Source organism: Atta cephalotes (genome assembly GCF_000143395.1).
Source record: "Atta cephalotes unplaced genomic scaffold scaffold00076, whole genome shotgun sequence".
NCBI lineage: Eukaryota > Metazoa > Arthropoda > Insecta > Hymenoptera > Formicidae > Atta > Atta cephalotes.
In genome coordinates this window covers 472,275-488,858 of record NW_012130140.1, presented here as the reverse complement: position 1 = coordinate 488,858, position 16,584 = coordinate 472,275, and the positions used below count along the sequence as shown (strand labels likewise).

Here is a 16,584-nt window from a genome sequence, read left to right as displayed (position 1 = left end):
GTGTGTGTGTGTGTGTGTGTGTGTGGGTGTGGGTGTTGCGGGCAAAAAGTTACCTGCTTTACAATGTCAGCATTGCACAACTCAATTACATTGATATAATCCAGAAAATGTTGACTATGCAGGCTGCTTCTAACACGCGCGCGCGCGCACGCACGCACGCACGCACGCACGCACGCACGCACGCACGCGCACACACACACACACACACACACACACACACACACACACTAATTTTGAAAGAAAATTGAAAACAAATTTCTTATACAAATTAATACAAAATTTAAAACTAAGAATTTATTATTCCTTGAAGCTGAAATGGGAGCGGACTTCAATATTCTGGAATATGCGGACCCTGAATTGGATACGATCGCAGGTGGGGAGAAAACTAATATTCTTGATCTGGATCTCGAGCAAGTTGAAGTTGATCCCAAAGACGATAAACAAAAAAAGGAAACTAGGGATGAAGAACAGAAATCAGAATTGACTGGTCCAACCTCTGATATTACTGATTCCTGCTCGACGAGCACGAGTTTGACAGAAAATTCCAACGTGTCGACAATAACATCACCACAGGCGACATCGCAAACGACATCGCAGGCAATGCAGGCGCAAGTAGTGCAGCAACAGATGCATCAGCAAGTACAACAAGCGGCAGCGATGGGCCGGCCAATACCTCCCGGTACAAGATTGCTTTCACCAGATGGAGCAGTTGGAGTGGTGACTTCTACAAACACGGTAACTGTGAGCTATCCATCGAATTTTTCCGGACATCCGCAGAGACTTTCGCAGGCACATATACAAGGTAAAGTTAAAAAAATCATTTATAACATAATATTTTATTTGTTTCTTTTGGAATTTAAGTGTTAGATTATTCCGTAAAAAAATTATATTTTAAAAAAATCTCAAATCAGTTACAACTATAGTAATCCTATCTTTAATATGATATATAAAATAATTATATAAAATAATATTATATTATAGATATTATTTTGTATAATATATTATATTATGATATATAATATATATAATATATAATATATATATTATATATAATATATTGTTTTATATAAATTTTTAATTTTGATATTTAATATCTATAACATTTATTTTTATTATAGTCTCGCAACAGCAACGGCTAGGCATGCGAGTAGCCGCAGGAGTGCCAAATATGGCTGGCAGAGTGGTTGCTGTAAATCATATGATTGGTCCACGAATGCCATTGGCTCCACCACCACCACCACCGCCACCACCACCTCCTTACCCAGGACCACCACCGCCATATCCTGGTCCGATACAGGTAAGTATCGATATTTATATTAATTAATCTTTTTGGAAATTTATGCATCGCTTTGATATTTGTTTTTATGTAATTGCGAGAAAATCAAATTAATCACATTAAAGTTAAGGGATTAAAGAGCATAATTGATGAATTAAAATGTAAAACATGCTTTTGTTAAATTTTTCTACGATAACTATCCGTTTGAGATAATTACATAAATTATGTAAATATGCGTGCATGCACGCACGTACGCACACACACACACACACACACACACACACACACACACACACGCGCGCGCGCGCGCGCGCGCGTTTCTAATAGAAAAAAATAAAGATTTATAAGATTCACAAAAAATTTATGATGAATAAAATGATGATAATTCCAATATGGGATAACTATATTGATAACTCACAAAATTTTATTGATAATAATTAATTACATAATATGGTTTGTTAACGTTTTATAACATATTGTATAATTAATAAAACGTTTCATGAGATTGCATGTATAATATATGTGTCAGTTTCGCATATCTGCTAAGTTTATTTAAAAAATAGTTTGTGCGGCTGTGTGCAGTATCAAATAGAAATAATTTTTCATATTTTGCTAAGCTGCCACTCGAAAATAATAAGTATTTTTAGAAATATATGTTAAATAATATTTCTCGTATAAAAGTTTTATTTAAAGTATTATATATTATATTTATATGAAAGTTTTTTTTAAATATATAAGAATATATTTTATAAAATAATTTTTAATAAATACATTAATAAATCATGAGAAAATTATTTAATAAAATACAAAAAAAATCTTAAATATACAATTTGATAAATATATATTTGATTAATATATTTTATAGACTCTGTTAGATAAATGATTTACAACAAATTTATAATAAAGTCATGTTTTAATTAGAATAATTTGATCAGAAAGCGAAACTAAGACTAAAAAAAATTGCTGTAATTGTAGGCGTAGCTAAATAATAGATCTTACACTTTCAGTGCCAAAACATTTTCTGTTTCGGTAGACATTATAAATAATCGCTAATATATATTAAATTTAATATTTTATTAATTAGATGTATTTTTAATTTTAATCTCTTTTATTTTTTTTACAATTATAATTTTTTATAAAAATTATAAATTAAATAATTATATAGAGAAAATTTGAAAAATACTTAGAAATTATATTAATTTAAAGTTTTAAAAACAATTATTTTTGATACATTTAAAATTATGATAAGAATTTTTTTTCTTATTTATTTAATTTAATGAAAATTTTGTTTTATTATTCTCTTCATATTTTAATTATGTTTACATAAAACAGTATAAATCTGGAAAATGTTTAAATGGCAATGGAAAGAGTAATGGCAGTGGTAAGAAAATTGGCTAGTGTTTTTGGCCTGGGTGTGCAAGTTTGCAATATGCATTTGGTGTTGGTGCATGTCTAGATGGGACTATGCCCGGGTGGTGGTGGTGGTGGTGGGCGAAGTATGACGCGGCCCTCAGTTCATATGACGGGGCACCAGGTACCGGTGGCGGGTCCGCCAATGGGACCTGTAGTGCCACACCCTCACCGAAGACCTTTGCTTCTGCAGGTGAGCGAGATTTGGGGCATTCTATTACAAGAAGAAATAAATTGAAATTGAACATAAATCTTCATTTTATGTTTAACTTCCGAAATATTTCCTTTTAATATTTTAAAAAAATAATAATTAAATAGTAATTAAAAATATATAAATCTATCTCTTATAGGACATTATATTCTTAGGTAAAAATAATTAATATAGAAAATTATTTATTTGCTTTATTAATTTATTTATTATAAAATGTAACAAATATTAATAAAATTAAATATGTAAAAGTTAAAATTGATCATAAATTTAATTGAAAAGAATTTAATTTTTATATCAACTTTAGTATTTCATTATAAAATATCTATTATAAAGTAAAAAAGTTACTGATTTTTATATCTTTTTGCACTCCTTTTCTATTTAGTCTATTATAAATTTTGTGCTCTTTTAAATGTTTTTGCATCCATTCTGCACGAAATTAATTTTACTAACATTGACAAAATCTGTTTTTACTAAATTTTGCTTAATTCTTCCTTGAAGCAACATGATGCTGTTTAGAATAATGCTTTTTTTATAATCAACGCATCAATGTTGAAATTGTTTGCATGTTTGTGTAGTATTAATTCATAGTAGGCTATGAATTTTTTGGTTATTTATATATTTATAAAGATAAAATGAAATATTATTGGAAATATAAAATTCAAATTAATTTGCAATGTTTATCTACACATTTTATCTACATTTATTTTTTTACGTACAAACTTTATTTGAACATAATAGCTGTAATTTTAGTTAACTTTACAATTTAATATTCAGTCCTAATGCAATAGAAATTTTAGCCTTTAGACCTTCGAAGTAGCACTCCTGGTATCAAAAATCGACCTTGACTGTCAGCAGTCGTGTTCACAGGAGCAGCCATTATTGCTGGAGGAGCTGTTAGAGCAGGAGAAACGAGAACAAGAAAAACAGCAACAGCAGCAACAGCAACAGCAGCAGCAGCAGCAGCAACAACAACAACAACAACAACAACAACAACAACAACAACAACAACAACAGACCGAAAATGTCACTGGAGGAAATCTTTTGAGTGACAGCGATTTTGAAAAATTCAAAGCTGATGTTTTGGGTACTACATCACCTCCTCAGGGTATGGTACCTGTGATAAGACCACCTTGTACAGCGAGATCACCTTCCACATCTAACACTAACTGGCAACAAAGTGGTATAGCTACTGATGGAGTGCTAAAGCTAGCAGCGACGCAAGTGGGATCGAGACAACCAATTGCCACACAGACTCCACCCGAACGTTAGTAGTTTTCTATTAATTATTTTGTTGGATAGTTATTTAATAATTGAATATTAAGGGGACATATATCTTTCTCGGTTTCAAAAAATTGATTTTTTTTTATTACATATTTTGAAAGATTAACATTTCAAGAATATGTATCCGAAGCCGTTTGAAGAAATATTGATGAAGTTACAGCACTTTATACTGACCGTCTCGGTCCCATTAACCGTTACGGAGAAATGCGCAGCGCAGGTAGTAGCGTCAGGCCTTTATACAACTGAATCCTTCATGATAATTTAAATAAAACTTCGTCTTTATATAATAGGTATATGATTTTTTCAATCGATGGTGCTTAAAGTATTTTTCTGAGTCATTTTTAGGTTTTATATTCAATTCTTTGATATATGTTTTGTTGAACGCACGTATCATAATGAGTGCAGCAAAAAATAGTTGGGAATCGAAATGAAGCGGTGCATTTCACAAAGATTGGACGCTAAAACGTCCAAAGCCAAATAAATGGATTTTTGAAAGTGAAACCGAGATAACCGTTAATGTTGCTAAGAAATTAAAGTTGATGTCTGATGTGCTCGTGTCGGAGAGTGATACTACAAATTACCGAATTCTAAGCTTCAATTCTGTTTTTAATGAAAGTTTATAAGTTGTAAAATGTAAAACGTGCGAAGGTGATGTGAAAGATGATGTGAAATTCTATATAGAAAGCACTCGCAGGCTTTGCTTTAAAATTGTGATTATTTGTGATGAGTGCAGATTAACAATGCAACCAACAGACATTTCTTCTTGTCTGAAAATCGGGTATCGGGTATCGTACGAAATCAATCAATTTTGCAATAGGACAAGGAGCACTTGCCGAGAAACAATTTTGTGGATTAGTGATCTGCCTTCTCTTGTCGCTCAAAAATCGCACGATGAAATTCAGAACAATATTCATATAGCATCAAAGACAATCACGGAATTACAATATTTATGAAAGACGCGCTACAAGAGGAACAGCTGAGAACTAGTATAAAACAAGAAGTTGAAAACGCTACGGATTTAGGTGCTTTGGGAGACAGGATTTAGCAAAAGTACAAGTTTTCTTCCCTGTATGGCGTGTGCAGTCTCATTGTGGTGCATTCGAAGAAGATTGTCGACGTGAAATCTCGGTACTGCAAAGAATGCGAAATTCGGGCCAAAAAGAAAGGCACTGAAGAATATCGCGAGTGGAAAATCGAACACCAAAGTCAATTAAATCATGAAGGTTTAGCTAGAAAAATAGAGGTCTATTCTATTAAAGAAATATTTCATAGATCACAAGAACAGTACAGAGTAAAGTATATTACATTGGTAACGGCGATTCGAAGACGTACAAAGGTATTTGTATATTATATTGAATCTCAACTGTATGGAAACACTGTTGAAATAGGAAAAAAAGAATGCATTGAACACGTCCAGAAACGAGTCCTCGACTCCGAAAGTGCAAAAAGATCACAAAGACATTTCGACGAAATTTCCTCTCATTGGAAGAAATGCGAGGTGCGATGTGGGCCACTTTTTATCATTATTGTTCGACAAAAGACAAATCGCAACATCATCTTTGTCCTCAAGTCTCGGATTCATGGTGCGAGTAGCAACGAGCAAAAACGAACGGGTCGTTGGACAGATATGAGCAAAATTACAATTCTTTACCAGATGTTTTAGTTGTGATTCGCTCTATGAAGACTTTACTAATGAGTCATTATTAAAACGCTGTCTCAGTGAATGTATGCAAAGCACCAACGAAAGTTTTAATAATTTGATCTGGAGAATGATTCACAAACACTAACAGCAGTGCAAAAATCGTGAAAATTGCGATTTTCCTCTTGTTTAATAAAGGTTTGTGAGCCCTTCTGCGAATGATGAATATGATGGGAATAACTGTTGGACGAAATACAGCACAATTCGCTGCATCAACAGACACTCGGCGCTGCGACTAAGCAGACATCCGAACACAGCACACGACGCGGAAGATCCGTATCAGCAGCCGATTGAACAAAAATCAAAAAGACGACAAACACTTTTCCCTGGAGGATTCTCTGTATGTTCTCGGAATAGGTGATTATATACAAAAAATTCCCTTTATTATAGTGTAAATTTGTTCAGAAACTTTAAATGCGTTTTTCTCGAAATCACGTTTTTAAAGTCGGTAATAAATATCTCAATAATTACTCAATTGATTTCATTCCTGTGTTTCTTTTATTTGAAAGCTTATAAAAATAAAAGCTTATAAAAAAAGATTATAAAAAAGAAAGCTTATAAAAAAGCTTATAAAATTTTCTAATATTTGACTGATTTTTTTTATATCTTAATTTTTTATATTTTTTTACACGCTTAAAAATGAAATTTATATGTAAAAAATGATATCTTAAGTTTGAATGTTATTTTATTTTAAATTCGAAATTTTTAAAAGCGTGAGTCATATACCAATAATAATAAATAAATTTAATAAACTTCAAGATATTGATTTTTGATTACAGATGAGCGGTCAAGGATCAAGCCATCCAATCGCGATTTAATTCCGTTGAATATGGTCAATTTCAAGGAGCTGTAGGGGGATAAAAGGGGGTTATTTTGATAAAAATTTGAATTTTAGAAGTCTAAAGTATTCTTTAATACTAAAAAAATCCGATCCTAATATGCCTTTTCTTTCTTGAAAAAAAATTAATGAAAATGAACTATTTTTCAAGCCGAGAAAGGCCTGAATTAATATATGCCCTCTTAATTTATTACGATAAAAAGTAAATTAAGTTATAAAATAAGTTATATTTAGTATTTATTAATTTTTATTAAAATTTATCAGAATTTTGTTAAATTTGTTCTCAACAATAAATCTTATTTAAATAAGAAAAATTTTGTAATTTGTTTAACTTATATTTAGAATTAATGATATTTTGATAATATTTTAAATTATTAATATTTTTAATGAAAATACATTTAATGAGGATATATTTTTTTAGATATATATTATTTTAAATCTATACAATAATTCAATTTATTATATACGATTATATACGATACATACGATATTATATACGATATATTTAATTTTTAGCAAGAGTGGCTATGTTTAACATTCCTCAAAAACCGGCACCACCGACTCCACCAGAAAATATAGTTAATGAGCAAGATCGACAAATTCATGCGAATTATGAACAATGGCTTAATAATCAGCATCAAATATTAACGCAACAATTAAAATATTATGAAGCAGAGGTCCAAAAACTTCGGAAAATAAGAAAGGTAAATAAATTAGTATTATATTAATTAAAATTATCTAAATATTATAGTATATATTATAGTATTGTTTATTAAAATATCTTTACAGTATATATTAATAGAGTTTAATCTTAATATTAATTCCTAAATTTTAGTTTGCCCTACATTTTCATATTTCTCATGTTTCTCTATCTTATTTCCCTCCAGTCTCTCAATAGTAAGCAACGTCAGCTTCGTAAATCTGGTAACGAACTGACAGAGACCGATGCTGCTGAACTACAACGGATTTCTTCTGAGCAAGCTATTCTTCAGAAACATTTAGAAACTTCTCGTAAGCAACAGCGTCAACACAGCGTATTGGTTCAAGAATATCATAACAAACAACAACAACAACGACAAACTCAACCCCAACCAAATGAACCTTGTTCTCCATTGATGTCACCTTCTCAGCATTCTCCGATGCATTCTCCAGCTGCGTTAGTTTCTCAGAGTCCTGGTCCTAGCATGATTCAACATTCACCAGCAACTCCATCAATTGTTCAACATAGTCCAAGCACACCGCTGCTTCAACATAGTCCAGGCAATCCTCAATCGTCTAATCCAGGTACAATGTCACCACATAATGTTCAGCAACAATCGCCAAGAATTGGCACTCCTCATTCTCAAGGTGACGAAAGTCCCTTCAGTCCTGGGCCAATGCCTTCTCCGGGTCTATGCAATCCTAATACTACACGAATGACTTCACCACAACATAGAGCCATTATTGGCGGAAGGTTGGCAACTTCTCCTGGTGCTTTTACACCGGAGACGCGAAATCAACAATTGATAGCTGATCAGGGTGTGAGAGTTCATAGTTTAACTCAGAGATTTGTTAGACCACCAGAAGGGGCGCAAAGGAGAGGAGGTATCGTTTACAATCCACAGTCAGGACAACAACAGTTATTGAATCAACAACAGCATCAGCTGTTACAGAGGCAGCAGATTATTCAGCAACAGCATGAAGGCATTTCTCAGGATCAAGGTCAAAATACTATTGTTCGGGGGACATTGCAGCGGCAGCAAGTTTTCCAACAACAACAACAACAACAACAACAACAACAACAACATGAAGGTATTTCTCGACAACAAATTCTTCAACAGCAGCAGAATGATATTTCTCAGGATGGACAGAATCTTATTACTCAAAGAAATTTACAAATGGTTCAACAAAGACAAATTCTTCAACAGCAACAGACTGATATCATTTCTCAAGAAGGACAGAATGTTGTCGTTCAAAGAAATTTACAAACGAATCGGCAACAAATTATTCAGCAGCAGCAACAAGAAGGCATTTCTCAGGATGGACAAAATGTCATTACTCAAAGATCGTTGCAAATAACTCAGCAACGACAGCAAATTCTTCAACAACAACAAATTCTTCAGCAACAACAAACCGAAGATGTTTCTCAGGAAGGACAGAATTCTATTAATCAAAGATCGTTGCAAGTAGTTTCACAACAGCAACGACAACAAATTCTTCAGCAGCAGCAACAACAGAATGATATTATTCCTCAAGAAAGTCATAATGTCGTTGCTGCTCAAAGAAACTTACAGATGGTGCAACAGCGACAACAAATTCTTCAGCAACAACAACAAATTCTTCGACAACAACATGAAGTTGTTTCTCAAAGTATTTCTCAAGAAGAACAAATTCCTCAAAATTCTATTCCTAGAACGCTACAAATGATTCAACAACGGCAACAGATTCTTCAACAACAACAGCAGCAACAGGAAGGTACTTCTCAAGATGGGCAAAATATTACTGTTCAAAGACATTTGCAAATAGCGCAACAACGACAACAGCATGAAAGTGTTTCACAGAATATTTCTCAAGAAATTGGACAAAATGTTGTTCAAAGATCATTACAAATGGCACAGCAGCGTCAAATCCTTCAACAACACCAGCAACATGAAAGTATTTCTCAAGATGGGCAGAATACTGTTGCTCAAAGAAATTTACAAATAGCTCAACAGCGTCAACAACAAATTCTTCATCAACAGCATCAACATGAAGATGTTTCTCAAGATGGCGCTATTACTCAAAGATCATTACAATTGGCCCAACAACGACCACAAATTTTACAGCAACAACATGAAGGTGTTTCTCAATCTGTTTCTCAAGAAGGACAAAATGCTATTACTCAAAGACCTTTGCAAATGGTTCAACGACAACAGATTCTTCATCAACAGCAACATGAGGTTATTTCTCAAGAAGGACAGACTTCTATTGTTCAAAGATCACTTCAAATGGCTCAGCAACGTCAACAAATTCTTCATCAACAACAACATGAAGGTGTTTCTCAGGGTATTTCTCAAGAAGGGCAGAATTCTATTGGTCCAAGATCACTCCAAATGGCTCAGCAACGACAGCATATTCTTCAGCAACAACAGCAAAGACAATTCTTGCAAATGCAACAACAGCAGCAAAAACCGCCTAACTCCCCGATGGTGTCTCAGTCATCAAATTCCCCCAGTCCACAGCTTCATCAGCAACTTCAACAAAATTATGGTCAACCTCCAAATTCACCTATGGTGCAACAGACAACGATGGGTTCTCCGATGCTTCAACAACAATTAAATCCGGCTTCACAACCTCCTAGTCCAATGAACAGGATTTCACCGATGCTTCATGGTAGCCATCATCATTCTTCAACAACTACTCAGCCACCCAGCTCTCCTATGATGCCTAGAAGTCCTATGGTAGCTGGATCTCCTATGCAAATGCAGCGAAGACAGTCTACTGGGAATAGTCCCGCTATGCCAGACAGACCCCAAAGTGTGGAAAATCCTGGAACTCCAAGGACACCTCATACACCTCATAATTTTGTCCAACAAAATACTAATTTAACTGTAACTGCAAGTGATCAGCAACAAGTTTCTCAGCAAATTCCTCAACAGGTTTCTCAAGAACAAACTTCTTTATCAGATAATCTTTCTAGAGGCGGAGGAAACTCCAATAATCCCTTAAATCCCATTCCTTTTCTTGATTTTTCAAAGACTGGATATTTTAAATTAGGATTAAAGGGCGGCTCATCAGATGATCAGGATCAGATTCATCAACAAATTTCTCAAGAACAAGTTCTTTTACCAGAAAATTCTATTAAAAACGAAGAAAATAGTAATAAATCTATAAAACCAATACGATTCCCTAATTTTGGACGATTTGGATGGTTCAAGTTGGGCTTAAGAGGAGGATCGCCAATGTGGTCAAGCAAAGCTGATAGTAATAAAGGTGGTAAAGGATCGGAAACATCTCAAACGAAAAGAGATCAGTCTACAGAAGAGAAAGCAAATACTTCCATGAATCGGAAAACTGCTAGAATCAGCTCATTAGTCTGTGTCGACTATAATGACTTCGACGATGATTCTCATACACCGCCACAAGCTTCGCCAACTTTAGAGATAAAATCAACTGGTCAAGGCTCTTCATTGACCTCTTCAACTTTAGATAATGGATCTTTAACTTTAGAAAGTCCTGGAGAAAAATTGGAACAACTTCCAGATACGACAGATTATGATGATGACAAAACTATAGTTAATACCGAAGTGACTTTGAGTTCTACAGCTCAACGAGACAGTGATGATATCACCGTGATTGAACAGTTCGGTGACTCAGAACTAGTTGATGTTATTTCAGGAACTTTAGAAGGTGATATGCAGGAAGAATATGTTTTATTCGAACCTGGAATGGTGGTGGATCTTTCTGCTGATAGTAACGATTCTCTTTGTCATGCTTTAGTAAATGATGCTGGTCAAGGTCATGACTTAGTGCAGATTTTAGAGATTGATAATTCTGAATCACAATCAGAAGAACCTATTTTGAGTGACGAAGATTTAGTCCCGTCTCATTCAAGAAATAAAAAGGGTCTTAGACTCGATATAGTGAGAGCCTTTCAGTCTGGAAAAAAGTTAGTCGCTGTAACTGATACTCCTGAATCACCAGATCAAGAAGAACTTCGAGTTGATCCTTCTCCAGGTCCTTATTTAGATCAATCTCCTGATCAAGAACTTATGGTATCTTTAGTAAGTGATTCTGAAGTGGTTATCATCGATCCCACAACGAAATCGCCTGAAGACAATCTTTCTAAAGGTTCTTGCGATGAAGAGATTGAAAAAACTGATAACAATATACAAACTGATGTTTCTAAAGAAAATACATTTAATGAAGGCTCAATAGAAGATCAAACCAAATCTTCAAAACAAAACAAGAGTCCTACAAACTTTATCTTTTCAGATAAATCCTATACCAAAACACCAGCTTCAACTATATACCCAACTAATATTAATGTAACAGTCTCAAAATCGATGGTTTCTTTAATAAATACTACAATTTCTTCAAATTTAATTTCCAGTTTAGTTTCTACTAGTTCTAATTCTCAACTGACTCAGGTTTCAATTCAACCAATTGTGACAGAAATTAAAATGGTAGATCATTTTGAGAACTTAAAAGAAGTTTCCTCGAGTTGTTCTACCATTCAGAAAGGTGTTACATTGTCAACGATGGCGAGCATTGTGGCAGACGCAAAAATTGCTGCGAAACTTAGTCAAACTGCTTTGGAGAAAATATCTAATTCTCAGCAAGATAAATTGAACCCGAAAATCATTTCTGCTAATGAAATACCGAAAATATTATTCTCAGAGAAGCCTTCGACAACCTTTTCGAGTTTGCCAAATATGGAATCTCTGAATAATCCCACGAAATTAGTATTAAGTGTACAATCAACCTCTGTAACGCTCTCGACTCCGAAAATGTCAATTCCAGATTTGAAAAAGGATACTAACTCAAAGAACAAAGAAAAACTAACAGAAAATCAAGAAGGTGAAATGAATGAAGAGAAAAAAATCCAGAACAAAATTATAGATGAAAATAATTCTTTGAATACATCATCAAATATTTTTTCAGAGTCAATTGAAGAGAAGAAAACTGATCCATTAAATACTACGGATGAATTGGAGAGTATGTTAGAAGCTATTCATAATCCTGCAGAAAATGTTGAAAATAAGAATGATATTCCAACGACGACTCTGAAAAGAATGTCACCTGTTACTGATGATTTGTCGCTCGTCAACATTTTGGAAAATGATACTGAACCGGTGGAAAATGATAAAGAACAAATTTCTTCAGATTCTAATATGCAAAAAATAACAAATAAATCAGAAGAAATCCAAAAAAACATTGAAGAGACTAATGACAAAAACACAAATAAAAAGAATCATCAGGAAGAACAGTGTACGGAAATGGAAACTTCCAAACCATTTCTTCAACATTGTTTGAGTGAAGAAAAGGCATTAATAGAAGAATCATCTGATGATATTTTAGATATGTTACAAAATATTATTTCATCAAAACCGGAAATGGCAAACAGTAGCGAGTCAAGTATTATTTATCAAATGCCAACTCCGTTAGATACTTTGCCTTTAAATATTCTTCAAGATTCTTTAATGGATTTAGAGCAAGAAAATCTCGAAAATGATCAAATTTCTTCAACTGAACCTAAAAATGAAATAAAATGTCAAAATGCTGAAGTAAAAAAGAGTTCTCCAGCAATGAGTCAAGCTTCCACTTTGATAGTTAGTACCGTGGCACAATTACAAAAAAGCACAACAACAGTTCCTCATTTATCACCACTTTCGAAGCCAACAGAATTGACTTCTAATGTAGCTAATGTATCCCATCAACTGAGAACATTGCTATCATCTTTACAAAGCAATCAAACAACAGTGAATCAAACCGGAGTGGTCACCATGGTTTCTTCAGTGAAATCTGGAAGTGTTTTATCTACCTCTAGTCCCTTGTCGACATTGAATTCATCAAATAATGTTCAGAGTGGAATTTCGACTTTGACAAGATTAGATCAAGGTCGTTTTCAACCTAATCTGATCAGTAATATTTTAAAAGATACAGAAATTATAAAAGAGAAAAAAGAATTAAAGGAATGTAGCGGAGTTATTACTACAGGTTCAAAAGTTAATAATAGCGAGCAGACCTTCAGGATGACTTCTTCAGCAACAACTTTTCAAACTACTACAGTTTCTAATCTTTCAAGTACTTCTTCGGCTGCAAGTACTTCTAGAAGCATTACAACTTCAATCTCCATCACTTCAAATGCCATGTTGAATGCCATGCTGGCTGGGACTACTTCCTTAAAACCTTCAATTGCTGGTCATGGCCGAAGTAACACAATACCAACTCAATCTGCAGTCAATCTTTTGAGTTCTGTTTTACCATCGACTTCAATACAACGCTCGCAAAATCTTCAAGCAATCCTTCAAGCTAATTCAGGATGTTCTACACCCTCTCGAGTACTGGTAAATACTAATTCAGCCGTAACTAGCTCAATGCAATGTATTAGAACTATTGTGCCACCTTTGGCAACTTCTAGTGGTGTTTCAAGTACGTCTAGTATTCTTCAATCGACTTTATCGCAAGCTCCAAGTCCCCTTTTGACTTCTAATCAAAATCAATTTAAATCTTCTGGTCTTCTACTAACAGAGAAAAATAACGATCTTGAAAATCAAACTACAACAGTGAAAAAAGATCCTGAAGAATCCAAAATCCAAGAAAAGAGAGAAATAGATTCCAATAAAAGTTCTTCTAATTCTTTAAGATTAGAGGATTCTCAAAATGTATTGCTGAAGCAACTATTGCAAAATACGGCATGTCCTACGACTTCAGGATCGTCACAAGGACCCAGTCTGCCAATAGTTCCTTCATTGGAAGCGCAATTGGCTCGGCCAGTCTTACCTACGCCACCTTCTTTGCTTCCTCAGTTACTGAACGAAACCCCAACACCGAAGCCAATAATAAAACAAGTTCTTGCGAGGGAAACTTCTTTTTTATCGCATTCAGTAACACCCTTAAAGATTCAAAGTTCACCAACTAAAGAGGAATCTACGAAACCTCCTCTTCCATTACCTAGTTCGATTGTGACACAAAGAGCACAAACTGAAAACTTGAAGCAGCAAACAACAAAGTCAATTCCTACATCTTCAGCAAGTTCTTCGGGAAATTCTATATCAAGTCAATCAGTTTCTTCAACAATAACAACGACAAAAACGTCTCCGAATATTTCTACGAATTTGCAAGAGACTTCTGTAAATCAAAGCAAACTGAGTACTGGCATGAGCGGAGAAGGGCTTCAAACCCAACAGCGCGTTACTGTTTCTAAACATGTTTTGCAAAATAAACCAGTGGCAACCTCTGGAATAGCTTCGAAGAGCGTCCAATTAGCGACCAGTAACTCTAATAATGTATCTGGATCACAAATTCAAGTCCAAACACAGTCTCAAAACCAAACTCCAGTTGTGCAGAAACCAACAGCGGCACAACAACAAGTTCCTTCTTCTTCGACTACTTCCGTTCAACAACAATCTGTTCAGCAACAAGTGCCTCATAATCATGGAACCGTCGCAGTTCCATCACAAACCGTTATGGGGTCCGTTACCCCATCAGGTTCCAATACAGTGCCTTTAGTCGAGATTAAGAAAGAAATTGGTCTTGAGGATGTTTTGTCCACTGTTGCCACAACATCAGCCAGTCAGTTGCAGACGGATACCAAAGAATTTCTCACTACCAAAGAGGAACTCATAGATGGCGCAATGGATGATAAAACTGGTAAGCAATATTTATGTATCATATAAAGATTATGCGTTTCGCGTTTCCTTCGTATCTAGATCCATTCTTGAAATGCCAACGTTTCGTGAACCTTGCAGTCTACTTCATCAGGGCGAGGAGCAACCTGATACTGATCAGATTACTTTGTTTTAATATATTACTATTCTTTATTTCTTATATTTATTTATATTTATGTTTCTATTATTTTATATTAGAAAAAAATGTATATAATATATACTTTTTTTATTACATATATATCGTGTTATATCGTATTTATTTCTTATAAAAAATTAAATTATATTATAAAGATTGTAAATGTAATATTAAGATTTTATTAAATCAAATTAATAACAAATTATAACAATGGTGTTTGGAATGCTTTAGATCTTAAGAAGTTGAAGAGAAGACAATACCAACAAAAGAGAAAGCAAAGCCAGGGAAAAGATGCCATAACTGCACCTCAGAAAAAACGTTCCCGTAAAGTCTCGCGCCTCGATGAGGATTATGACACATTTGTGGACAATTTAATGACTCAGTTGCGACAACTTCAACCGATGGCAGTTCTGGAACCCCAGTTGAGTCGTAATTATGGGGTGTGCCCGATTTTCGGTTGCGGAGATCTTGTTAAGATTGGAAGTCAGAAAGATTATAATGCTAGAATTGGCGATTTGATTGGAAATTATGGATCAGCCAGTTTACCTGGAATTTCTGATCATTATAATACACAGCCATTTGGAGAATTAGAGCCTCTGCCACCTCAACAACCCTTGACTACGCAGAGAGGATTTTATGATCAAGAATTTCCGCCTTTGAAGTTGGACGATGGTGAGCAATTATTCATTAAATTTATATTTTATAATATTGATATATAATTATAAAATTATAAACAAATTTACTATTAATTATTTCAATTGTGTTTGTGTATAAAAAGTTTATAAGATTAAGAAAAAAAGTAGAAGAGGGGAAATAAGAAAAAGAAGGGGAAGAAATAATAAGAATATAAGAATATGGAAGAATAGAAGAAAAATAATATTAGTGAAATAGTAAAAATAATATAATATAAAAATATAATATAAATAATATAATATAAAATGAACGAAAAGATAATATAAATATAACTTAATACATTCAAGAGAAATAATAAAATACTTAAATTCTTTATACAAAAACATTACATAAAAATGTTCTTTTGTAGCTGATGATAAGAAAGAGAATATGACAACTAATCGCGATGTGGACTCTCCTGATACCATTGTGAGTTCGTCCTCGCCTGAATGTGTTATACCAGAATTTATGCACCGTTTTCCTGGACTGCGATTGATTGAGGAAGAATCGGATGAAGAAGCAGAATGGCTGAAACGTGTGTCACCTGTTATACCTCTGATTTCACCAATTCCAATCAGATTAAAGCCTGCTTACTTAAAAGATGCAGCTAAACAAGACAAGGAGAATTTTGGAATGCCCAAGTATGTATATTTATTTTAATTTATTCACAGTACATAATATATTTTAATATATTATTTATATGTGTGTGT

General features: G+C 33.9%; 1 protein-coding gene across 1 annotated transcript in view; it reads left to right on the top strand.

Annotated features, from left to right (window-relative positions):
* The window catches only part of LOC105624378, a 52,438-nt gene that overhangs the window by 26,511 nt on the left and 9,343 nt on the right, over positions 1–16,584 (top strand). Inside the window, exons 19-29 of the mRNA XM_012205743.1 lie at positions 311–802; positions 1,119–1,297; positions 3,753–3,842; positions 3,885–4,161; positions 7,232–7,419; positions 7,603–8,398; positions 8,723–9,046; positions 9,227–9,450; positions 9,610–15,049; positions 15,434–15,874; positions 16,245–16,515. Coding sequence (XP_012061133.1) covers positions 311–802; positions 1,119–1,297; positions 3,753–3,842; positions 3,885–4,161; positions 7,232–7,419; positions 7,603–8,398; positions 8,723–9,046; positions 9,227–9,450; positions 9,610–15,049; positions 15,434–15,874; positions 16,245–16,515 — 8,722 coding nt within the window. The remainder of the gene's footprint in view (positions 1–310; positions 803–1,118; positions 1,298–3,752; positions 3,843–3,884; positions 4,162–7,231; positions 7,420–7,602; positions 8,399–8,722; positions 9,047–9,226; positions 9,451–9,609; positions 15,050–15,433; positions 15,875–16,244; positions 16,516–16,584) is intronic.